Genomic DNA, 24,305 nt, shown 5'->3' with positions numbered 1-24,305 from the left:
ACTCTGTAGACCAGGCTGGCCTCGAACTCAGAAATCCGCCTGCCTCTGCCTCCCAAGTGCTGGGATTAAAGGCATGCGCCACCACGCCCGGCAATATTTTTTTTTTAAAAAAGATCGCTGTTCTATGGATATATAATGAGGTACAGCCAAAGTAAGTTCAAGGCCTGTCCGTAGGACTCCACAGATCTCCAAAAAATACAATGGAGGCTCCCTCCCCAACCCTTGGATGAAGGGCTGGAGGCCACAAAAGGTGCAGGTCTCCACTCTTCCCAGTCATGCTTGAACACCAAGCCCTGCCTGGATAGAAAGGTCTCCACTTGGCGTGGCAACTACATAGAGCATGGAAAGCCAGCTCTCTGGACAGAGTGAGCCCAGGGTTGAGTTAGCTCCCTGTGCATGCGCCTGTCATTGAACCTGGTGCCCCGGCATCCTCCAAGAGCACGAAGGCTGGGGCTGGAGAGATGGATCAGCAGTTAAGAGCACTGACTGGCTCTTCCAAAGGTCCCGAGTTCAAATCCCGGCAAACACATGGAGGCTCACAACCATCCATAATGAGATCTGATGCCCTCTTTTGGGCTGTCTGAAGACAGCTACAGTGTACTTACATATAATAATAAATAAATAAATCTTAAAAAAAAAAAAAAAAGAAGAGCACGAAGGCTACACTCCGGTAAAGGGGAGGTTTTTCTAGGAGCAGCGTTCCTGGTTGGCCCATCCCATTGCTGTGGTATCTCAGAGGCCTTGCTGGAGGAAGCCTCTCAGATTCCATGATCAAGGAGGCTAGGGATCTAATTGGGATGCTCTGGGCTCAGCTCTCTGGAGGTAGAGAAGGGACGGTGACCTTAAATTGCAATCCCTTGTCTAGGATGACCTACAGCAAGGCCTTAGGAGGAAGGCGTGATGGCTTGATGCCCAGTGTCTGTGCACTAGCCCTATGGGGGGTTGCCTTCATCTGGGCCCCACTCCCCTGCTGGGAGAGAGGGACTGGAGGGGGGGCACACCACCGCCACCACCACTGTCACGGAAGGGACATTCCCCAGTCATTTGGAACTAAGTAAGTCCAGATTCCAGCTTGCAAGCCTGGCTGCAGAACCCTCCTTGGGCCCCCCTCCCCCAGGACGGGGCCACACAGACACATGGAGGGAGTGTGCACAGCAGATGCGGTCCTGGGAGGTAGCCAGAAACCTCACAAGACCACAGGCTGCCATGGTCCGCTTTGTCAGTCAGCCGCTGGGGTCTCTCCTAGCCCTGAGGTCCATCTCTGCCACTGTGTCTGTCCCTAGAAAGCTCACAGTACAAATGTCTCTGCTAGGACTCTGCTTTGTAGAGGTGGAACAGAATCCACCTGGAGTCCTAGCTGCTGCAGCTGCTGCTTTGGGAGTGTTTCTGAGACCAGTTCTTCTGGATGAAGCATTGAACAAGTCCCCTTCTTTGCCCATCCCCACCCCCAGTGCTAGGAGAGGTCCCAAGGTTGGGAAGGCAGCTCCCTGCCCTCGATCAGAACATGGAGCACCCTCAACCCAGCCAGGTCTTTCACTCACTATCTGGAGAAGCAACTTACAAAGGGACCTGCCTGCCCTCTTGGGGCAGACTAACTACTGACCATGAAAACAGGGATGTTGGGAGGAGAAAAGGAGAGGGGAGGGCAAGGGGGAAAGGAAGACTGCTGGGAGCATCAGAAGGGACCACTGAGGAGGCAGGCACAGGGCACAAGTCAGTAAGGGTGAGCACATGCAGGTGTCTGCCAGGAAGAATTATGCAGGCTGCAAGGCTGGGAGGGCCCAGGTGTGGAAGGAGAAGGTTGTAGCTAGGAGGACAAGAGTCAGAGAGGTAGGGACAGACTGAGACAGAGACAACCATCTTAAGACAGCTTTCCCACCCCCCTCCTCCTCAAGGACAACCAGAGGGAGACAGTTCTTTGCTTCTCCTGAGTCTAGCATTATAGGTGTGTGCTACTATGTCCAACTTGGATTTGACTTTCAACAAAGTGGGAGCCATGGAGACCTTTGGGTAAGCAAAGAAACGTGACCTTGCACCTGCCTTACCCTGAAATCTTGTAGGAGGAAGGAATTGGAACAGGGGGAATGAGAGAGGAGGCTTCACAGAGTCAGATACAAGGTGAAGCCGGCCTTGGAGGTGGTGGCTATGGCTACTAAACAAGTCATGGTCAGAGGTAATCTGTGCTTACCTGCTGGTAAGAGAGGTAACCTGTGCCCACCTAGCATTTTGCACACTTTAAAGGTGAAGCTGAAAGTCTTTGCAAACATGAGAATCCAGACTAGCTTAGGCTTTGGGCCTGAGCTGTTGGAAGGAAGAACTGCCCACAGAGCAGGCAAGGCCAGGATTAGGAGAGTGGCAGGTGTCCTCAGCAGGCCCATTGCTTTGCTGTCTGTCCCATCATCCCTGACCAGGTTCTCAGAGGAGATGTCTGTGCCATGGGAGCAGAGGAACACTGAGTTCTGCACCCTAACTCTTGCTGGGGGTGTGGCTCTGCAGAGCTAGGTAGGGATGGAGTTCTAGGCCTGGCTCTTGGCTCCCCATGAAGGCTGGCCAGACTTGATGGGTTGCAGGAGGGCTACATGGCCCCTGTCTAAACAGGATATGCTCAGGATGGCCCTGAGTCATGGGTCACTTCAAAGCCAGCGAGCTTAGGTCCTCTCAGCTCCACTTCCCTTACCAACAAACACACACACACACACACACACACACACACACACACACACACACACAGAGAGAGAGAGAGAGAGAGAGAGAGAGAGAGAGAGAGAACGAAAGGATAACAAGCAAGGATCTTAGTCCTGTGTCTCTGTAATATTCACAATGAACTCACTTGGGCAGCCGTTGCTGATAGTTCTCTGGTCTAAAGAATGTGCAGAGTTTAGGATTTCCTAGTGTTTGGATGCCCCCAGGAAGCTCCGATTCAACCATCACTAAGGACTGGCTTTCTGGGTACTCTGCCCAGGGACCTGAGAGATCTAGAAGGAAACTGGAAAGACATTCTAGATGCAAAGGAACCACATGTGGGATGGCTCCAGAAATGAGAGTCCAGAGGTTCTGGAAGAGGCTAGGGATGCCTGAGAGGTTCCGAGTAAGAGGAACCGAGCAGACTTGAGGAGGGAACCTGAGTCCCATGTTAATGGGTGAAAGAGATGACCCAGGCTCAGTCCTAGAGGAAGTGCAGGACACTAACTGGCATAGCCAGCTGGGAAGAACATTCCTAGTGAAGGGAACAGGGGCAGAAAGGCTGGTGAACCGCCAGGGAGGTGGGTCATTCCAGCTTTTGATCGGCTCCTAGCCAGCCTCTGGGGCAGACTGGGCAGGAGGTTGAATCAAACCTCATCCTGGCCCTGGGCCAGGGGTGACTCCTCACTGCCTCCCCCTCCTGGTGCTGCCCAACCGGCTGCCCCACTCCCCTTCTCAGGCCCCTTCCCAATTCTCCCCCTCACTGGTTCCAGTTCCGGGGGTGGGGGGCTGGGCGAGAGAGAGCAGGCAGTGGCGCCTGGGGCAGGGGAGATGAGAAAACCAGAAAGTAAGGAAATCTGAGCCAGCAGCGCTGGGCGGGCCAGGGCCTGCTCTGCCTGCTAGGCCCGGGAAACAGGTTCCCTGGAGACTGGTGCAGGGGAGGGAGTGTAGACACCACCTTCATCCAAGGGGCGTGGCAGGTCTCTGAGGTCTTCCAAGTCCAGCCTTCATATTCAGAGGGCTGAGGACAGGGTCCCTCTCAGGTTAGCTGGGGCAATGCATCTTCAGGCTTCCGTCTCTAGCTTGTGGTAGGCCTGGCAGCCAGATAGAGGATGTATAGGCAGCGGGAGGCCAAGAGGCTGCAATGCAGTTCCCACAGAACAGCCTGGAAGAGCTAGAGAGAGAGAGAAGCTGATACAAAAGCTGCCAAGAGAACAGTTTGGGCCAGGTTGAAGGGCTGGAGGACCGGAGGCAGGAGTTTTTCTCATGGTTTTGGGGAATGCCATCACCCAGGGTGAGGACTAAGCCAGTTCCTGTCCACCTGGAACACCTAGAAGGGTGCAAGAAGCCAAGTCACAGATGCCCTCCCCTGACCCTGTCATGTGACTGGAGTGGGAACTACAGAAGATGCACATCATGCCTGGAGCTGAGGGTCTCACAGAGGACTTTTTGTTTACCCCTAGAACATCCTCTGGAGGGGGGACATGAACAGCTAATGGGTGGGTGGGGGACAAGAAGACTCTGGGTGTCAGGGTGCACATGGTGAAGACAGCCAGTCCATTGGGCTAGGTATGATGTCAGCTCTCTCAGCTCTATCTTGGCCTCTTGGCTCTCCTTATCTTTTAAATGGCTCTGGTGCTACTCAGACTTACTCTCACGGGTCATTCGATAATGATTGAATTCAGTCAAAATACTGAACCTTGTGATCAAAGCTTGGGGCTCTAGCACCCTGCCAAACCCTGAGCACCTATTTGTTGCCTGCCTTTGGTTCCCTGTGGGCATCAGAGCCTGGTCTTCTGTCCTGGGGCTTTCTCTCAACTCCTGAAGATGTCTGTTCTCTTCAGCATGGTGGTCACATGTCCTGCCCACTTCACTCTGCTGACTTCTCCATTCCGTGGTGGGGACAATAGGGCCACTTCCTTTGCAGGACTGAAGAACACCTAGAGTAAGTAGCTAGGATCCTTGTTAGAATAGGAGTCCCCCCAACTTGTGGTTGCTTTTCATTTGTTTGTTTGTTTTAGTTTTTTGAGATAGAATCTCACCATGGAGCCCTGCCTGGCCTCGACATTAGAATATAGACCAGGCTGGTCTCAAATTCACATAAATCTGCCTGCCTCTGCTGGCATCAAACCAGGGTTGGTTTTAAAGGTTCTTTGACTCTTTAAAATTGAAGACAAAATTGCAGAAAACTATATTCTATATTCAGATAATACTATATTATAGGCTGGGAATGTAGCTTGGTTGACAGACTGACCAGGCATGCACAAACCCCTGCCTGGGTTTGACCCTCGGTACCACATACCGATATAAGACTGCAACCCCTGACTGTGGAGATGGAGGTAGAAGGAGGTTCCCTTTGAGTCATCCTAGGCTACTAGTAAGTTTGAGGCTAGCCTGAGATACATGACACTCTGTTTCACAGAGATTTGCCAGTCTAGGCTTCCTGAGTGCTGGGATTCAAGACCTGTGCCACACCAGCCCCGCCCACACATCCCCTAGTACTTATTTTCTATAGACAGTATTTCATTCTGCAGCCCCTACCTCAGACTCTGACGTGTTGGGATTATGGGATAGGCATGTGCTTCTGTGACCAGCTTAGTACTTGGGTATTGGGGGCTTTTTGTTTTCTCCTCTTCCTCTTCCTCCTTTTCCTTTAGGATTTTTGAAAGAGTCTCATGTAGCTCAGGTTAGCCTTCAACTTGCTATGTAGCTGAGGATGACCACAAATTGCAGATTATCCTGCCTCTACCTCCGAACTGCTCGGATTGTAGACGTATGCCACCATGCTTATAATTAAAAAAAAAAATTTTTTTTAATGTGCTGGAGAGATGGCTCAGTGGTTAAGAGCACCGGCTGCTCTTCCAGAGGTCCTGAGTTNAATTCCCAGCAACCACATGGTGGCTCACAATCATCTGTAATGGGGTCTGATGCCCTCTTCTGGTGATTCTGAAAAGAGCAATAGTGCATAAAATAAAATAAACAAATCTTTTTAAAAACATGTTTTTTATTCATCCCTCTCCATCCACTTAGAGAGAACCTGGCCTTCCTTCCACTCTGCACACAGTCAGGTTCAATACTTGTTCCTGGCCCCTTTCCCATCATCCCATCACCTGAGGCCTTTGTGTGATAAACTGTTCTGTGTCTAAGCTGTTCCTCACACAAACAGGTTAGTTGAGAGCAGTCCTTTCCAGCCCTGAACTTGGAGCTCTGCCACACCCTTACAATTCTGCCTTTGGGACCTTGCTGCTGCTGCTGCTGCTGCTGCTACTGGTGGCAGAAGAGTTTCAAGGAGACAGGTGGGGGCTGTGAAAGAATGGAGGTCCTAGAAGCCATAGCAGTGGCAGTAACCATTTATGTATTTCAGTGTTTAAGTGCTCTGCCTGCATGTATGCCTGCATGACAGAAGAGGGCATCAGATGTGATTATAGATGGCTGTAGTTGCTGGGAATCGAACTCAGGACCTCTGGAAGAGAAGCAGCACTCTTTCTTTGTCAGCATGCATGCATGTTTTATTTGTCTGAGCAAACTGGATTTTTTTTTAAAGATTTATTTATTGATTATATGTAAGTACACTGTAGCTGTCTTCAGACATTCCAGAAGAGGGAGTCAGATCTTGTTATGGATGGTTGTGAGCCACCATGTGGTTGCTGGGATTTGAACTCCGGACCTTCGGAAGAGCAGTCGGGTGCTCTTACCCACTGAGCCATCTCACCAGCCCTTTTTTTTTTTTTTTTTTTAAAGATTTATTTATTTATTATATGTAAGTACACTGTAGCTGTCTTCAGACACTCCAGAAGAGGGCGCCAGATCTCGTTGCAGATGGTTGTGAGCCACCATGGGTTGCTGGGATTTGAACTCTGGACCTTCGGAAGAGCAGTCGGGTGCTCTTACCCACTGAGCCATCTCACCAGCCACCCCAAACTGGATTTTATTGTATAGCCCTGGCTGGTTTAGAATTTGCCATGTAGACCAAACTGGCCTGGAACTCAGAGAAGGGTCTAGATTAAAAGCTAAAGGCATATGCCAGCTCACCTAGCCTCTTTTGAGACAGGGTTTCTCTGTGTCACCCTGGCTGTCCTGGAACTCACTTTGTAGACCAGGCTGGAATCCAACTCAGAAATCCACCTGCCTCTGCCTCCCAAGTGCGGGGATTAAAGTTGTGCGCCACCACTGCCCGGTTTTGTTAATGTTTTGAGTGAAGCATGACATTAGGGAGAAGATCGGTGCTGTCCCTCACTACAGCAGGTAGACATTTCCTCACCTTAAACAGCCAGGCCCTCTTGGAAACAGAGGAAGTACCCCACTTGTGAGTCAGGTGACCCTCAGTAGTCTCCCAGCAGCCCTTTGATACCCACCTAATGCACACAGTCAGCCAGCCAGTGGGTCAGAGGAAGAGTGGCTCTCCTGGGAGTTGTAGCCAGGAAAAGGAGAGGATGGAGGAAGAAGAAAAGAGAAATGGAAAAGGGAGACAGGAGGAAAGAAGGGTAGGAAGGGGAGGAAGAAGACAAATGGAGGACTGAGTGGGGAGAGAGCAGAAGGCAGAGAGAAAGAAAGGGGAAGAAAGGAGGAAGACAGAAGAGAAGGGAGAGAAGAGGAGGGAATAGGAGATGGAGGACAGGGAGGAAGCAGAGGACAAAGAGGGCCAAAGCCTCCTGGGACCACAGCAAGAGTGTATGGGGAAGGGCTGAGAAGTGGTTCTGGCTGATGAGGCCATGACCTTAGGGGATGGGCTGCTCAGAGGGACCCTTCCTGGGGTCAGGGGAGGCTCTTGCTCAATTGTTGAGGAGATTTGAAAGCAAGTGCCCCTTTCATAGCAGAGGGGTGTGTGTGGGGGTATGCCTTGAGTCGTCCTCCTGTCATCTGGGTTCTCTGGAATATGGCACTGTAAAGGGAAAGTCTGTGAGGGCCGCTGGCTTGAAACGAGACTTACTGGTGTTTGAGGTGGTCACTTGGAGCATTTGGCTAGCTGGACAGAGCTAGTGGCTGGGCTGCACCCACTTGACCTACTCTGGAGGTAGCCATCTGTCGGAAGGTCCAGAAGTGCCAACCGTCCCAAGGGCTGCACCGCCACCTGCTGAGAGGCCTGGGCCGTCCCAGGTCCTTCGCCGCGGGGCCGCGGCTAGCAGCAAGTAGGAAGGAGGAACGCGGAAGGGGGCGCGCAGGTGAGTGCTAGCTGGTTGCTCCCCTGCGCTTCAGCCCTTCTCACCAGGGAGTTGAATGCCCGGGTAAACACCAGGCGCGATGTGCGCCGTGTATCCACGGAGAGACAAAGCCAGGGCGGGGCGGGGGCGCCGCCCGCGATGCCAGGGCGGGGGTGCAGGGCGCAGAGCAGTCTCCCCTGGCGCGGGTTGCCCACCGCCTGGGAACCCTGAGCCCTGCCCGCGGACAGGTGGAGCGGGGGCGGGGCGGTGGCCGGGAGGGTCCCGCCCCGGGGGTGGGGCCGGGCGGGCCCGGCGGGGCGGGGCCGTGCTATGCAAATGTCGCCCACGGGCGGCCAATTGCCTGCGCTCCGCGCGCGGCTCCGAGCGTCCCGTCCCGCCAGCGGCCTCGAGACCTGAGCAGCTAGGGAACAAGCCGCAGCGGTCCAGGGAGCCCCGAGCGCAGCGTAGAGCCAGGGTACGCTTCGAGGACCCGCGCAGCCCCGCTCGGTCTCCGGGCCCTAGTCAGACAGCCAGGCAAGCGCAGCGCCACCCGGCCGAGCCCAGCGCAGCGCTCTGTAGCCTAGCGCGCGCCGCCGCCCGCGCCCCGCACCGGGGAATGCGCCCTCGGCGCGCAGGCCAGGGGGCGCCCGCAGCCCGCCCCGGGGGAGGCGGCCCCGAGCGCCCCTGAGCCTTTCCATGGCCCGGGCTAGGGCCCGGGGCCTCGGCTGCTGACGTGCACGAAGCCAGGGAACCCAGTGAAGCCGAGTCCGCGGTGCGGATCCCGGCTCAGGCTAAGAGACAAGAGGGCGCGGACAGGGCCGTGGCCCCGGGGGAGCAGCTAAAGCGGACCGGCCCGACGCGAACCTCTCCGCTGCTGCGGCGGCCACCGCTGCCCGGGTGCCCAGGCCCCGCCGCCGTGGACGAGGTGAGTACGGAGGGAACGCGACCTCCCGACCCCACTAGGATCCGCGGCACTGCAACTCCTTAGAAGTGCGCGAGGTCTGGCGAACCGTGGCACACTGTCTGCGGGTACCAGGCGACAGAACTAGGATGTGCTTCATACCTGTCCCGGCGTCCTGAACCCCCCTGGTTCCCGGGCGCTGTAAAGATGTGTGTGTGTGACTAGGTGCTGTGGCCTGCGGGATCACCGGTGTGTGAATTAACTTTTTCCACCCCCGCAAGGTTTTGGGTGGGTACCCTTACCCTCGTTGAGTGGGAGTTCGGATCCTTCTGTTTTAGTCCTCTGCTGACGCCTGCACTCTTTCCCAAACGGCGCGTTTGCACTGCCTCAGTGTCTCTAGTCTGAAGACCAGGTCAGCCCCAGGGGAAGGTCTAAATTGGAAGCCCCCACGTGGAGGGTCGTCCGGAACCGCAAGACAAGGGTATCTGTTTCCAAATGGGCTTTTCTTTCAGCCATTTGCCGATCTCCTGACCCCCAGCTGCCTCTCGGTCCTTCTCCGGTTCAGGGGTCTCGGTGTAGGTGAGGTGTTGTTAAGTTGGAAGAGCCTGGGGTCAAGCCCCAGTTTGAACTACGGACCCTAGTGGTGAAGTGGGCAAGGGACCATGGGGGGTGGCGGGTTGTCTAGAGCAGGTGAGGTAAGGAAAGTGTCAAGATGAAGAGCCCTTTGGAACTAAAGCTGGGGTCCCAGCCAGACCGATAACTCCTCATTCTTGAAATAGGTGCATTTTGCCACCAGACCATTAACATCTGGGGAGAGGACAAACTGAAGCCTTCCTGTGTCCACCGTGGAGCTGGGCCAGGTAGAAGGACTCCTGTTTCCCCGAATTCACTCTTTCTCCAGTACCCGCTACCCTAGTTACAGATAGGGGAAAACTGGGCCCGGGGGTGGGATGGAGCCGGGGCTGCTTCTCCAGCTGCTCAGGGGGTGTGCCTGGACGCAGTGGACTATCTTGTCTGGGCCAGGCAAGAATGCAGTCGGATCTACCCTCACTGTTCCCCCGTAGTTCCAAAGGAGCCAGGCCCGGAAGTAGGAAGGTGGGGGGTTGGAGAGGCCAGAAGCCCAGCCTCAGCCCCCGCTACTCTGCGAACCTTGGGGGTGGGGATGGAGCCTGGCCCAGGTGACCTTGACTGGGAAACCCTGGCCACAAAAGGGGGTTTCGGTCCCAGCAGATCTGCTTCCTGGTCTATGTGGTGTTGGGGGAGGGGGGAGCTAAGGCTCCAGGAAGGAGTCTTGGGGTGTGTGTTGGTGTGGGGGGGTGTTAGCTGATGAGCTGGTCGGGTGCTGTTAGTAATTTCCTCCGTGTTCCTCCACAGCCCTGTTCTTGCCTTGCCTCCCTTCAATTGAGGCAGTTCTCAGCTAGAGGAGCCAACCTTCCTCTGCTAAGACAGGCTCCCCCTGACACACACATACACGCACATAGACACACACACTATGAGCTTGGGAGGTCTGGATCAGGCTGGACAATCTGACCACCTGGCCCCCTGTCCCGCCCCCAGGTGCCTCTGGACCCCTTCCTCCGTCCGCCCCTTTCCTGCACCCCTTGCCAGCCCCAGCTCCTCGTTTCTTTGTTCAGGCGTCTCTCCTCCGTCCCTCCCTCTCTCCTCCCTCTCTCCTCCTCCCGCCTGCTGCCTCCCTCCCTTGTTCCCTCCCGCCAGCTTTCTTCTCCTTTTCGGGTTTTTCTCCTGGTGGGCTCCCAGGTGGCGGTGACTGTTCTGCCCCTGTCCACCTACTTGAGCTTGTTCTGACTTGGGGGCTTTAAAGGGACTGGGGTTGAATGGGAGGTATTCAGGGGCTAGCTGAAGGGAAAGGAATGTAGCCGCCCCCTCCCCCTCCCCTCTCTGTCCCTCCTTTCCTCTTCATCCTTCTTTTTCCTCTGTCCCCCACCCCTAGATTCCCAAAGAGGGGCCCTGGATTTGGTCTTGAGGTCCTAACAGACTTCACCCCACCCCCATTTACTCCTTCAAGGGCCAGAGAATTGTGGTGCTCCCTGTAGGAGCCTCATGGGGAAAGGTCCCCTACTTTCTTGGACACCTTGAGTGAGTCCAACACTGGCTTTGGTGACCCTGACCATGTCACTGTGAAAAATGGGTATGGAAGAAAAATGAGGTCATGGGGGGGGTTGTTGACATGAGCCCCCTGATCAAAGCTCTCAGGGACTCAGACTACATCCTGCCCTTCTAGCTTCCTTGAGCCGCACCCCACTAGCAGGTCAAGTTCTTGAGCAAACTCATGCTTGTGAAGGCGTGCGTGGGCATGCAGGTGTGGATGTGTGGATGTAGATACAGGACTGTTCACGGGGCCTCCTGGTGCACCCTTAGGGTGGATGGAAACTGCTTAGCCCTCTCCCCCTCCTGCCTCCGTGCCGGAGCCTGTCTTGAATTCTGTAGGCACTAGCTTTGTGCCCCCAACTGATGGGGGAGGGGCCGGGCCTGCTCCTCCCCTCCCCCCAGTCAGCCAGCCTCCCCGGGAGAGAGCATCTGGGATGGGGGGGATCTTGGAGAAATGAAAGGTGTGCCAGGCACTCTGAGAGCACCGCTGGAGGAGTCGGCTGAAGCTGCACTTCCTGTCTGAGGAACCACCAAGTGGTTTTCCTTGGCAGGAGAGGCAGGGCTCCAGGGCTGGGGGCTAGTCTGAGGAGGGCACTGGAGTCTAGGAGGCCACGGTAGAGCCTAGGCCTTGTCTCAGCCCCGAAATCCCGGCTGGGGGAGTAAGGAGTCGCATCCTAATGTACACATACCCTGGTGTCCTGGAAATGGGTCTGTCATATTGCTTCCCATGGGAAAAAGGGATAGACAGGGCAGATCTGGGGCCATGAGGCTGTTATCCTTAATGCCCTCACCCCCAGTGCTTTCTGGGTGGGGGGTGGGAGTTGGCGCAGACTTGTATCAGGAGGGAGCAATATGTTACAACAACTGGTGCTGGGCTACGTTTACCCAACAGCCAGCCTGCCTGGGGAGACAATATTTGAAAAACACAGTATTAAAATTTGGACTTGCCAGGGATATGGGTGAATTTGAAGGGAGCAGTACATCTGGCATACACCCTATCACAGATCCTCTGGACATTCTAGCATCCTTTCTGACCCCTGAGCTGGTACTTTTTCATGGAGGAAGTCCTTCTGCCTGTCTAACCTGAGTGCTTCCTGCTTCCTGCTTTTTTAGTTAATGTGAGTCCTGTTATTACCTGTCTGTTCCTTTTTGACCAATGGCATCCCTCCTGCTTTGGGCCATCTGTATGTCTCTTTCTTGCTCCCCATCTTCCCATAGTTACCCTCCACTCCAATATTAGGTACAGACTTTCCTTCTCTGGAGGAGAGCATTTGCTCAAGAGATCTGGACATGGGAGAGAGCAGCCACTCTGGAGGTTGTGGGCAAAACGTGGAAACTTGCTTTGAGCCACAGAGGGCTCCTGTCATCTGTTCCAGCAGGGAACTGAGGGGAGGGACAGTAGGGGGTAAAACTTGGCTCTCTAGCTACTCCCCTCAATTCTGCTGCTCCTTGTGGACGTCAGGCTTGTCTGTGACACTTCCCCTGACAAAGGGAGGCAGAAGAATGAATGAACGAGCTTTGTCCTGAGCCGAGGGCTGTGAGCATGGAGACTGCAATAGTCTGTTCAGGAAGGGAAACTGAGGCACAAGGGAAGGTAGGCGGGGTGCTGCACTCCCTCAGTCTCAGCCCTTAGGAGGCAAAGACTGAAGGATCATTGTAAGTTCAAGACCAGAAGGTTATACAGTGAGGAGACCCTGTCTCAAAATCAAAGGCTGCATACGGAAATGGAAATGGCTCACACATTCCAACTTTGCTCTCTTTCCAGGTGTCCACAGAACTGGAACCTGTTTCCTGGGCCCCAGGCCCCTCCCACGATGCTTGTCACTGCCTTCATCCTCTGGGCTTCCCTGCTGACCGGGGCCTGGCCTGCTACCCCTATCCAGAACCAGCTTCCAGCCACACCTAGAGTCCGACTGTCATTCAAAGGTAAGGGGCTTCTTCGCTCCTCTCTCAAACCGTCCTTCCTCACAGTGCTGGTTTCCCTGCAGAGGGAAGAGGAGTGGTCAGTACACACAGACTGACTGCGGTCGGTCCCTTGGGGTTTCCTAGACAGGCACGAGGAGGGAAGCAGACCTTGCTGGGAAAGGTTGGAGCACTGAGGACTGAGATATTTTGAGAGAGGGTCCTGAGCTGGGCACTGGTTTCTTTGAGCTCTGGGAGATTTGCTGGTGTCAAGGCTGTCTGTGTCCCAGGCAGCTTCTAGGGTAGAGGGTCAGAGACAGCTGGAGGAGCAGGAACATTCTGCTGTGGTATGTGGTACCAGGGCAAGTGTTCCTGTGAGCAGTGGGTGTCCCAAGGTCCCGGAGAAAAGGCACTGTGTTGTGCCTGGAGGATTGTGGGGGAACAGAATCCTTGGTGGGGTCATGGAGGGCATCTACTGCTGTGAAAGGCATTGCCCCCCCAGCCCCCAGGGAGTACTTTAATAACCCAGCGCCTTTGTGTCTCGCACACCTGGCAGGTGAACACAGTGGGAATCCAGGACCTGTGGCTTATTTGCTAGACACTTCCTCAAAGGGTGTGTGTGTGTGTGTGTGTGTGTGTGTGTGTAGAATGCACCGTAGGACTGAAGTGAAGAACAGTGGCCATGCTGATGTTAGGGATTTAGAGTTCTGTCTTGGCCATCCTCTGGCGAGAGGCAACCTTGGCTAGCCTCCTGCCCTGGGTGGGGCCAGCTCAGCCCAGGCTGGCCAGATTTCCCAGCAGCCATATTGGGTGAAAGGCTGACCTTTCCTTCCTTAGGCTTGGCTGAAGCCTGGGCCCCTATCTCAACACCATGGCCCCCTGGCAGGGCCCCTGGCCTCTTCCCACCCCACCCCCACATCTTGATTGGAGGAGGAGGGGAATGACCTGGTTAACTTTCTCAGTCCTGATGGGCAGACAAGAGTTAATCGGTTCTGGTTCTTAAGGGCCTCCCTTCCCAGGCTTGGGAAGGTGAGATATTTATTCGGCTGATACTTCCAACCTTCCCTGGTGGAATTCCTCAAAGCAGATTAATAAATCTTGAAGGGCCCCGTTTTCCCCTCTCACCTCCCTGCCTAGGGCCATTAAGTGTCCCCTCCCCCAGCAAGAGAAGGGAGGGGGCTTGAACACCACACCTAGGGACCCTGCTGTGTCTACAGCTTGGGATATTATTTTTATTAACATTCATGCCAGAGAGCCCGGACACATAGGGTGGTCCTCTGTGCGCTCCTTTAAAACTTGTTGGACCTCTAGGGAAAACAGGATTTGTTCCTGTTTTTCAGAGAGAGAAACTGAGGCTCAGGCAAGAGCAGGTCCAAGGTCAGGCAGGAGGCAGAGAGGAGGCCAGAAATAGAACCCTGGTGTCCTGGCCCTGCTGGCGCCCACATCAAGTTGGGTCGATTCCCTCTCAATTAGCTCTGAAGCCGACACCCACAGTGACTAAAAGCCCAGCTTCCTGGCAGGCGGCCTACGGTGTTGTTTGCTGTGACTGTGCAGGCCCAGGGCAGGGCTGGAGGACGCTTGGGGCCACCCCATCCTGGAACCTAGCACCTTTGCCTAGGAGGGTTCATCAGCTAGGGTGACCTCCCTGTTCTCACCTGACTTCATGCCATAGTATTGTGCTTAGATGTGAGCTCAGTCCAGCAGTTACTTGAGCACCTACTGGGCGCTGTACTCTGCCAAGTCCTGGGAACACTGCAGTAAACAAGATGGAGTGTATATAAGGAGACTAGCTGAAAACTCGTGTTAGGTGACTCCGCCACAGAACTCCCAGGCCGGCCCTGCATGCCCTCTTCCCTTTAAGTTCCTTGGGTTCACAAAAACTGGCTGTCGGTGAGGAAAAATGTTTGTGGGGTGCGAGTGGAGACTGACTCAGAGATGGGGGTTTCACAGCTGGCTTAGGGCTGGGAAGAAGTGAGGGTCTTCCCTTCTGGTGTGCACATACGAGGTTCATAGAGAGTTGCTCTCAGGAAGAAGCACTGCTGGTACCGTGGGCTCCAGGACTCTCTTTTCCCTGCTTAGATGGATACAACAGCCGGAACGCAAATTTGGGTGAAAAAGCCAGCCTTGGGTGTTACAGTGGAAGGTGCCACCTTGTGCTGGGTGTAGCTAAACTCTCCTAGGCGGAGGTGCTGGTGTGAGGGGCCACACTGCTCAGAGAAGATAAAAGAACAAAGACAGGAATCAGACCAGATTCCAGCTTGCAGCCCACCCATCCGCCCAGGCACCCTAGATCTAGAGCCAGGAGGGCATGAGAGCCAAGGGTTCATTCAGACGGAGAGGTTTCTGTGGTCCATCTCCTGGGCTTCCATTAGCAGCACAGAGAATGCCAGGCACAAACAAGGAGCCAAGTAGGACCAACTTCCAGGGCACCAGATGTGCCTTTTCCTCTGTCTTCTGGGTGCCTGCTGGGATCCTAGACAGTAAGCCACCCCCACCCCTCCACCCCCCACCCCCCACCCCTGATGGTGCCTGCAGTCCCTTTTGCCCAGAATCACAAGCCAAGTTAGGATAGAAAAGCTTTTCCTTCCCTGCCCTGGGCCACTCTTAAGTCCAGGAGGACGCCACCACCCTCACAGCAGCAGGGAGGTGCCAGGCCCTGCCAGGGCCTTTGTTCAGTGCAAGGAATGTTTACTTTTTGTCAGGAAGCCCCCACCCCCATGCCACTGCTGCCTGGATTGGCTTAGGCCAGGATTTAGGGCTGAGCAATGTTTGATGGGATTGAGGGACCTTATGGTGACGTGACACAGCTGGGCTGTTAGGGAAACTGAGGTGTAGGAATCAGGAGAGGGAGTGAGTGGTCACCGTGTGAAGGGACATCAGGACCGAGACAAAGAACAGAAAGGCCCAAAAACCGCTGTGGAGCTGGGCTCTGACCTCAAGTGCACCTGGCTCCTCCGTAGGGAAGATCGCTCTGCCCAGGGGGTGGGGGCAGCGGGGTGGGGCTGGGTGGCCGCCTGCCTACTCACTTCATTTGGCATCATCAGTGGACCCGATTGCTGTATCTTGTTGGGATTGAGGAAGCTAGAGGTCAGGGGTGGTCACAAGTCATCTACTTCACTTGGAGGCCGGGGAAGGTGAATATAGGCCGAGGTGTAAGGGTCTGAAGCAAGTTTTGACAGAGCCTTGGCCATGCTTAACTGGCGGGGGGCAGGGGGGGAGGCGCTGGAAAGGTGGAGTATCGACCTGGGCCCTAAGGGTTCCCCGAGTCTCCAAAGTTTGAGTAGCTTCTAATTGTAGAGAAATGAGGAGGAGGAAGAGGAGGGGGAGGGGGAGGGGGAGGAAGTGGTTCAGGAGCTGAGGCCGTGGTGGCATCTGAAAGCTGGGCAGGGGTCAGGTGGCTTTGACACCTACAGCGGGTTTGGAGCTCTTAAACTCTGGAGGGGTGGACGTTCCAGGGTGAGCCGGGATGACAGTTGGCTTTGGAGGAAATGGAGGCCGGCTTTGTGTAATGATGTCAGGAGGTTCAGTTGGAGGCCAGGGCCTCTGCCTGTAACTCAGACCCTTCTCAAGCTTCGGATGGGACACACTGGCCGGGCCTTCCGAAGCCCAGGCCTTGTCTCAGGCTCTGGCATGCCGCCCACCCCGCCCTGCTGGCTCCGCCGTCCCTTGGCACTGAGCGAGGAGCTGGTGCATGCTCGAGGAGTAAATCATGTTCCCTGGCAGCCCTCACGGCTTCGTAATCGTAAAGAATTTAAAGAGAAACTGCCAAGATAGAGATCTCACCCGGGCCCCTAAAGGCATCTTTTACCCTGTGGCTTGGGAGGCAGCAAACCCCAAAGTAGGTTTTTGGCTGCTTAACCTGCATGTGTGCACACACCTTTCACCCCTCCCATTCTCCAGAGCTTAGAAGATGGCTTCCTGGTTCCTGATTACTAGGGGGCCCGAGTGCCTCCTTCATTTAGAGAGTATCATACAGATGTGGTCAAACTCCAAACCTACCCCTGGTGGCTGTGTGAATTCCATAATGTGGCTTAAGCCCTCTGAGCCCCGGTTTCTCCTTCATAAGGTGGAAATGGTGGTAGCACCCTGAAAACAGCCTCAACTGTAGGACAGGCAGGCCCTGGATTTGAGATCCTCCTGTCTCAGCGTCTGGGGTGACTGGGATTAGAGGCCTGTGCTGCCAGCCCATCCAGAGAGCTATCTTGTTTGCATTGTGGTTATCAATACACCTTGAACAGCAAACTTGCCTGTCCGCACCGCCTTCTGGAAATGGAAAATGGGGCTGGGAATAGTTCTGACTTCATTGTGGTGGATTATGTGGCTACTGTCCCTGGCAGAAAAGAAAGGCGCAGTGACCAGGATGGTGGCTGACAGGTGAGGGTTGATGGGGCCATGCCCCAAGGGCTCCTCACTCACCTTCCCAGAATTCAGACTTTTGGTTAGGGAGATGGTGGCTGGGAAGGACCTGCTGGGGTAGAGGGGTCGAGAGGGAGAGAATTCCTACCATGGGCAGGTGGAGGGCAGGCAGCCCTCATGGGTGAGATGGTGCTTCAAACAGAGGAAAAAGGGATGGAAAGGAAAGAGTTGGGGCAGAGGAGGGGCATTTGCAGCACCCAGCACCCCATGGCTTTTAGTTCTGTTGCTTGTAGCAGGGTCCTAAGTATAAGTGGTGGGGGAACTTCATGGTAGATACACTGGAGGGAAGCAGGTGTCCTGAGGCACTGACCTCCTGGTGACATGGGCACCCGGAGCCTGGCCTGAGCACCTGAGTGCCTGCAGTGACACCCACCCCTGACTCCACGGAATGGATACTGCTCTGGCTTCTGCAGCTTGTTTAAGGGTGGCCAGCCCCAGACTGCTCAAAGGGGCCAGCGAGAAGGTCTGTTGGCCTGGCCCAGTGCTATCCTGGGAATCTGAGCCCTGCCTCAAGGGAGCCCTTGGAGAAGCGGAGAGAATTCCTGCTGCATTTTTCTTAGAAATAGCAGGAGGGCCTCTGCCAGAGAGTTGGATGCCAGAAGGCTACAGCCTGAATCCGAAGCCCAGCTCACGTGGGTGCCTGAGCTTGGCAGGGCCCGTAGCTCCCACCCAGGCTGCTCAAGCCCCAGGAGAGAATGGATGCCTTCTGGGCTCCAGACCCTGACCTATGGTCCTGACCTAGCAAAGAACAGAGCCTGGGCACTGGCTACTGGTCTGGGATCCAGAGGACCCGTCTAGGGTTGGGCTCAGCTAGGCCCACTGGAGTACACGCCGATCTACTTGCCAGCACCAGCAGTCTAGGGCTGGCTCTACGCAGGCAGGGACAGACACAGCATCAGTGTCTCTCCAGGGACCAGGAATGCTGGGAGTCTGGAGAACTCAGTTCTAACAGCCCTTTCCTCCCACCGTCCCCCTCCCATCGTCCCCCTTTCCTAACTGCCACCTTGCTGTGACTTTCTACTCTGACCCCATCTTTCCTCTGAAGTCTCCATAGCTAGCCAAGAACCAAATTTCTTCTTACTTGGGACTTGGTTCTGCTCCCTCGGTTCCCTCTATGGGCCAAGTCCTAGGGGTGGTATATAACAGGCAGCTAGAATCTGGGGATTTGTGGGTTTCTGAAGCAGTCAGAGATGAGGTGGGTGGCACTCTAGGGGGCTGCAACGGAGCTGCTGTGATTTTTAACCCTTTCCTGACCTAGTGCCACCGCAACCTCTAAGGCTGGCCCTGAGCATCTTTGTCTTCTGTTCTCTGTCTCAGTTTCCCCGTAAGAATGTGAAGGGGTGGGGGCTGAGACTGGGGCATCCTGTAAGGGTGATGGGAAGGGGCTGCAAGACTCTGGGGAATCTGAGGATAGCAGAGATGAAGGCTAGGCCTAGGGCGGGGGGAAGGGTCTTGACACCCACCAGCCTGTTGTCCCATCCTGGCCTGTCTGTCTGGGTGATTTATAGCAGTAAATGAGCCATGCAGAGTTTGTTGTCTTTTGCAGTCATGGGGGAGGAGGAGGAGGAGGAGGAGATGGTGGTGGCGGTGGTGGAAGATGGAGTGAGAGGTTTCCGGGCCAGGTCTGGAATGTGGGAGGAGGGGTGAGTCCCTGGGGCCTTTGGAACTGGAGACCTCTGAAGACTGGCTTACTCTTTCTACCTGAGAAATGGAAGAGCGGCCCTCATTACTCCTCTTCCATTGCTTGAGGATTCGAAAATCAGTGATTGCCTGGCCCTCGTTACCCTACCCTGGTCACCTTCTCCCATCCCCTGCAAAACGGCAACTAGGGACCATGCTGCTTCTTCAAGCCTAGTCAGGACCCTGACTTCTGCCTACGTGACATCCCCGTGTGTGTTTTCCCACGGCACCTGTGCATGGGAAGGGTCCCGATAGGACCTCCTAGCCTTCTGTCCAACAGTCCAGACGTAGAATCGTCAGATATTACAGGGCCATGGGAAAGACAGGCAAGGGGGCATCTGGGAGCTCTCTTCTGCTGAGATGGAGGGAGGGTCAGCAGTAACTAGACATCCTTAGTACACGGTGTGGCTCTCTGGTTCTGCGCTTGTGGGTGGTGACCTTGCTGCGCCTCCCCTCTGGCTCTTCCTGGATTCAGGATGAGCTGGCTCCTGGTCTCTTGTCTGCCCTCTCCTGGGCGGAGCAGGTGGGCAGTGGGGCAGAACGGCCAGGCCGTGGGAATAGCACGTCTGGGCCTGCTGGCCCCAGCCCCCAACCCTGGCCCCTGAAATGGGACGGAAGAGTGGAGGAGCCTTAGTCCATCTGGGCGGCTCATACTTGATGTTTACTGAACTGCTGGGATGTTTACAGTAGCCCTTAAGAAGCGCCCCCTTGTTCTAGAGGATTTCCCATCTGGAGGGTCTCACCAGGGGCTCTTCCTACCTCTCTACCTCCCTGCTCCTGTAGGATAGAAGGGCAGAGGGTGTGGGGACCTGGAGCGGTGTCGCTCAGGAGTAGGTTTCCTGAAAGTGGCAGCTGTAAGTGGTGAAATACGGTAACTGGGTTCCCAGTTCAGACATTTAAATTAAATTCAATCAGAGTGGTTATTGAATATAAACACGCGGAGTCATTTACATGTTAATTATGTTGAACGGACTATGAGGCCATAATTAGTTGCTAATTGGGTGAGAGCGGTTGTAATTGGTTTTGTTGGCACCGACCTGGCTCACCTGCCTGGTGGGGGGGGCGGTGCCTAGGAATCCTGGGAAGGCTCCTAGCTCTTAGTCTCAGTGCCTGGTGAGGATGGTCTACTCCCCAAGGACTGGCAACTTAACACTAAGTCAAAGGCGATCAGCAGCGAGGCCTTCCCTTGCCCAGCCCCAAGTGATTTATATCCAGAGTGCCCTCAGCAGCAACAGCAGATAGCATTGTTGCTGATGGGCACCGAGTTGACCTGGTCAGTGGGTGAAGTCTTGACTAGATATGCTGAGCTTGGGGGTGGGGCATACTAAGGCTTCTGGCATACCCTGCCCCCTACTCAGCCTGGCTGGGGCTCTCAGGCTTGTAGAGCTGTGGCCAGGGACTGAGGCCTTCCGGCTGGCCAGCCGGCCGCTCATTAAAAGAGGATTAGGCAGGGAGCCAGGGGGCCAGGCCAGCCCCTGGGCCTTCCTCTGGGGCCCCTCATAGCTTTGGAGGAGGGAAAGATGCTAAGGGTGACCCTTCCCTAGAGTCCATGAGAGTGTTGGGTGGGGATTGCCTGGGCTCTGCCACACATGTGACTGCCACTGTTAATATATGTATATAGATATTTAACTTAATAACATTTTATATGTTCATATATATGTGTGTATACACACACACACACACACACACACACACGCACACACACACACACATAATCTTCATGTCTACTTCAGTTTTTGTCCTCGGGTCAGGAGGCCTGTCTTCCTGGTGGATGATGCACTAACAAAGATCTAGACTGGCAGCCCCTTCACACCCAATCCCATTTCTCTTCAGCTCAGGAGTTAGGACTGCCACTCGCCCACAGGAGGTCAGAGGTCAGGGCTAGGGTACAGGGACCTGTCTATCACTCCCTCAACCCCAGCCCTTTTAGGGGAGGTCACGCTGTCAGTCAGAGCCCACTGCTTTGTGGATCTGTAACCAAGGGGGCGGGTCACCCACCTCTGGTCCAAGATTCCTCTCTTTGCAACAGCCACTGCCTCACTGGTAGCAGGTCTGGTGTCCTAGAGACAGGCAGCAGGGGGTGAGGCCCTCCCATTTAGGGGTCTCTGGTGAGGGCTGTGGACACGCCCACTGGCTCCTTTAAAGCAAGGCTTCAGCCATTGCTTCCCACAGATGAGGAAGCAGAGACACCACCCCCCCCCCCAGGGTCAAGCCTCAAATGCAGTGGGATTGTTCCTGCCCCTGGGACCTTGGCCAGACCACTTTGGGCCAGGACAGAATGTCTAACAGCCATGGGAGAGGTCTGGAAGCTGGGAAAGACTACGGAAACGAGTGTCTGATGCCAGAAAAGGCTCTTCCTTCCCATGACGGGAAAATCCTTCCCGGATACCACCCCACCCAACCTGTGCCCAGCTTGGGTGAGAGCAGGGGTGTGGGGCTCACCCCAGGAAGCAGCACCCAGGCCCCCACCCTCCCCTGACAAGCTCAAAAACCTATTCAGGCTTGAGCCCGGCTGTCACAGACTGAGCAGAAGTCAGCCCTGGTCTGAAGGTATGACCAAGCTGGGTCTGAATCAGCGACACGTGGACTGATACCGTTTCAGGCCCCTGGAACTTTTTGGCTCAAGTCCCTTGAAGGCAGTGGTTCTCAACCTTCTTAGCTGCCACCCCTTAGTATATATAGCTCCTCGTGTCGGGGTGACCCTTAACCATAAAATTATTTTTGTTGCTACTTCATAACTAATTTTGCCATGGTTATAGACCATAATTTAAACATCTGACATGCAGATGGTCTTAGGCGACTCCTGTGAAAGGGTCCCTCAGCCCCTAAAGAGGTCACAGCCCACAGGTTGAGAACCTATGTTTTCAGAGTACTGGGCCCAGAAGGATCCAAGGCAGTAGTGTCTGCTGATCCTGCAGGTGCCAGCTATGGATACCTGCTTCAGCTCCCCTTCCACTTTGAACCAGGCTTCTTGGGAGGTGGGTAAAAGCCTCCAGATCCTTTGCCCCGTGGTACACAGGTTAGGGTAGGTCAGGCAGCTAGTTCTACTTCCTAACTTTGAGCACCACTGTCTTCCTGTCTGCAGCAGCTAGGGATGTGGGACAGTCATGGGGCTTTTGATTTGCATTTTCTCGGGACATCTAGCATGAGTGGTGTTAGCACTCCAGCTGTGAGTTAGCAAGGCTAGACCCTGACACGTGGCTCTCTCTAGACCCTGGAGAACTACCCAGCTCTGCCTTCGCTTATGTAGGCTGCCTCTGATGAATTCAGTTAGCTGTGCTTCTGTGGATGTCGGCTTGAGTCAACAGGATGCCTCTTCCGCCCCTGCAGTCCTCTCCGCCTGTCTCCCCAGCCTTAGGAAGTGGGGTAGCAGGGATGTGTGTGACGACTGCATGTTCTTCAGGTGATGCTGGCAGCTGGAAGGAAGCCTGTTTCCTCAGGAAAAGATCTGGGAAGCCCCAACCCGTTCTCCGGCCCCCCTCAAGACAGGGGAATCCAGAGGAGTGACAGCTCTCAGACTCTACCAGGGCCACCTTGAATGTCAGATTTAGGCAGCTCGTGAAATGCTCTGGACTGTAAAATGAGGCCCAGAGAGCCAGGATACTTCAACAGCCCAGAGTGGAAGTGGAACCATAGCCAAGGTTCCTGACCTCCCTTCCCCACCTCTTCTCCAGCCTGCCTTGCCTCCCGGGGGCTCCCCTCCTCCTCCTCACCATTTCCACAGCAACTAAAGCATCATGTCCTGTGACACCAGAGTGTCCCATAATACCAGAGCCATTGACGCCATATCCCAAAGCCATTTAGAGGAGTCCCCAGGGTTCTGGGTCAAGTGTCTCAATGATGGAGGACGCGTCACCTTCCGGCTCTCCATCCCCTGGCAGGCAGACCCTATCACCAGGACTGACTTCCATGGGCTCCCCATCTTTATGCAGTCTGCCTGTCACTTCCCTTCCCTGTACCCCAACTTCCTCACCTATGAACTGGATGTAAGCACAAAGCTCTGAGGAGAGTGGGTACCTGGCTTAGCGGCACCCTCTACCTAGGGACAGACTGGAGGACATACAGAAGCCATGTATGTTGGATCAAGGAGAGACTCCTGTCCCCTTTCTAGAACTCCCCTTCCTCACAGGGTCCTAGTTTGGATGTGGATCTTGGGTCCTGGCAGTCATGGTGCAGCATGAGGTGGGGTCTAGACTATGGGGTCAAGAGTGGATAGGGATATGTGAGCTCAAGGCTTTGGGTTTATGGCTGTGTGGCTGGGGGACTAAGCTCTCTGAATCTTCCCCTGCCCACTTCTCAGAAGGAGTCCACTTAATCTTCTGCCCTACTTTTTTCCGTTGTCCCTGAAGTGCCCCCCAGCGTAGCAGAATGAATAAGGGCACAACCAAGGCCATGCCCCCAGCCAGGGTATAAATAACCCCTGGCAGGCTATCCCAGCCTGGGGGGGCTCCACTGGCAGCCCCACTTCCTCTCTGGCTACTTCCCAGCCGTGGGGGTGGGGGAGTGTTTACTTTCCTGTTGTCACTATGACTGGGTGGCCAGGCAGGAGACTCCAAGTGACCCAACAACAGGTGCAGGACAGGTGCCCAGGCTGCCCTGCCCAGGACTTCAGAGGCACCGCCGGACAGGCGGGTGAGGCCATAGCCAGGCAGGGATTGGCCCTTTGATCTTTTGGCGTCCCTGCGTCCCTATGTCCCAGTGGCTGGCCAAGGTCATCACCTATATTCTCTTGTTGCTACATAATCAGGTCTGAGCAGGGCAAGGCTTCTCTTTGCACTGCAGCTCCACACAGTAATGCCCTGAACCAGACCCTGGGTTGACCATCAGATCATGGTCCCATCTTCCCACCCCCAACCTGCCCACCCTCTTAAAGATTGACTTATTTATTATATGTAAGTATACTAGCTGTCTTCAGATGCACCAGAAGAGAGCATCAGATCTCATTACAGATGTGGTTGCTGGGATTTAAACTCAGGACCTCCAGAAGAGCAGTCTGTGCTCTTAACCGCTGAGCCATCTCTCCAGCCCCTTCCCTCTTTTAAAGATTATTTATTTATTTATTTATTTATTTATTTATTTATTACATGTAAGTACACTGTAACTGTTTTCAGACACACCAGAAGAGGGCATCAGCTCTCATTACAGATGGTTGTGAGCCACCATGTGGTTGCTGAGATTTGAACTCAGAACCTTCAGAAGAACAGTCAGTGCTCTTAACCTCTGAGCCATCTCTCCAACCCTTTTTTGGCTTTTCAAGATAAGATTGCTCTGTGTAGCCCTGGCTGTTCTGGAACTGACTCTGTAGACCAGGCTAGCCTTGAACTCAGAGATCTACATGCCTCTACCTTCCAAGTACTAGGATTAAAGATGCATAGCACCAGCCGGGCGTGGTGGCGCATGCCTTTAATCCCAGCACTTGGGAGGCAGAGGCAGGCGGATTTCTGAGTTCGAGGCCAGCCTGGTCTACAGAGTGA

The 24,305-nt window shown here is 54.7% G+C and overlaps 1 protein-coding gene across 2 annotated transcripts in view; it reads left to right on the top strand.

Moving 5' to 3' along the window:
• Positions 1-8,198: 8,198 nt before the first annotated feature.
• The window catches only part of Sema3f (semaphorin 3F), a 28,559-nt gene continuing 12,452 nt past the window's right edge, over positions 8,199-24,305 (top strand). For both annotated transcript variants that reach the window (XM_021171575.2, XM_021171574.2), the window contains exons 1-2: positions 8,199-8,748; positions 12,599-12,759. In XM_021171575.2, the coding sequence (XP_021027234.1) occupies positions 12,648-12,759 (112 nt within the window). In that variant the 5' untranslated portion in view covers positions 8,199-8,748; positions 12,599-12,647. The remainder of the gene's footprint in view (positions 8,749-12,598; positions 12,760-24,305) is intronic.

The sequence above is a fragment of the Mus caroli genome, chromosome 9 (assembly GCF_900094665.2).
Source record: "Mus caroli chromosome 9, CAROLI_EIJ_v1.1, whole genome shotgun sequence".
NCBI classification, from domain to species: Eukaryota; Metazoa; Chordata; class Mammalia; order Rodentia; family Muridae; genus Mus; species Mus caroli.
This window is presented reverse-complemented; position numbering and strand designations above follow the sequence as displayed.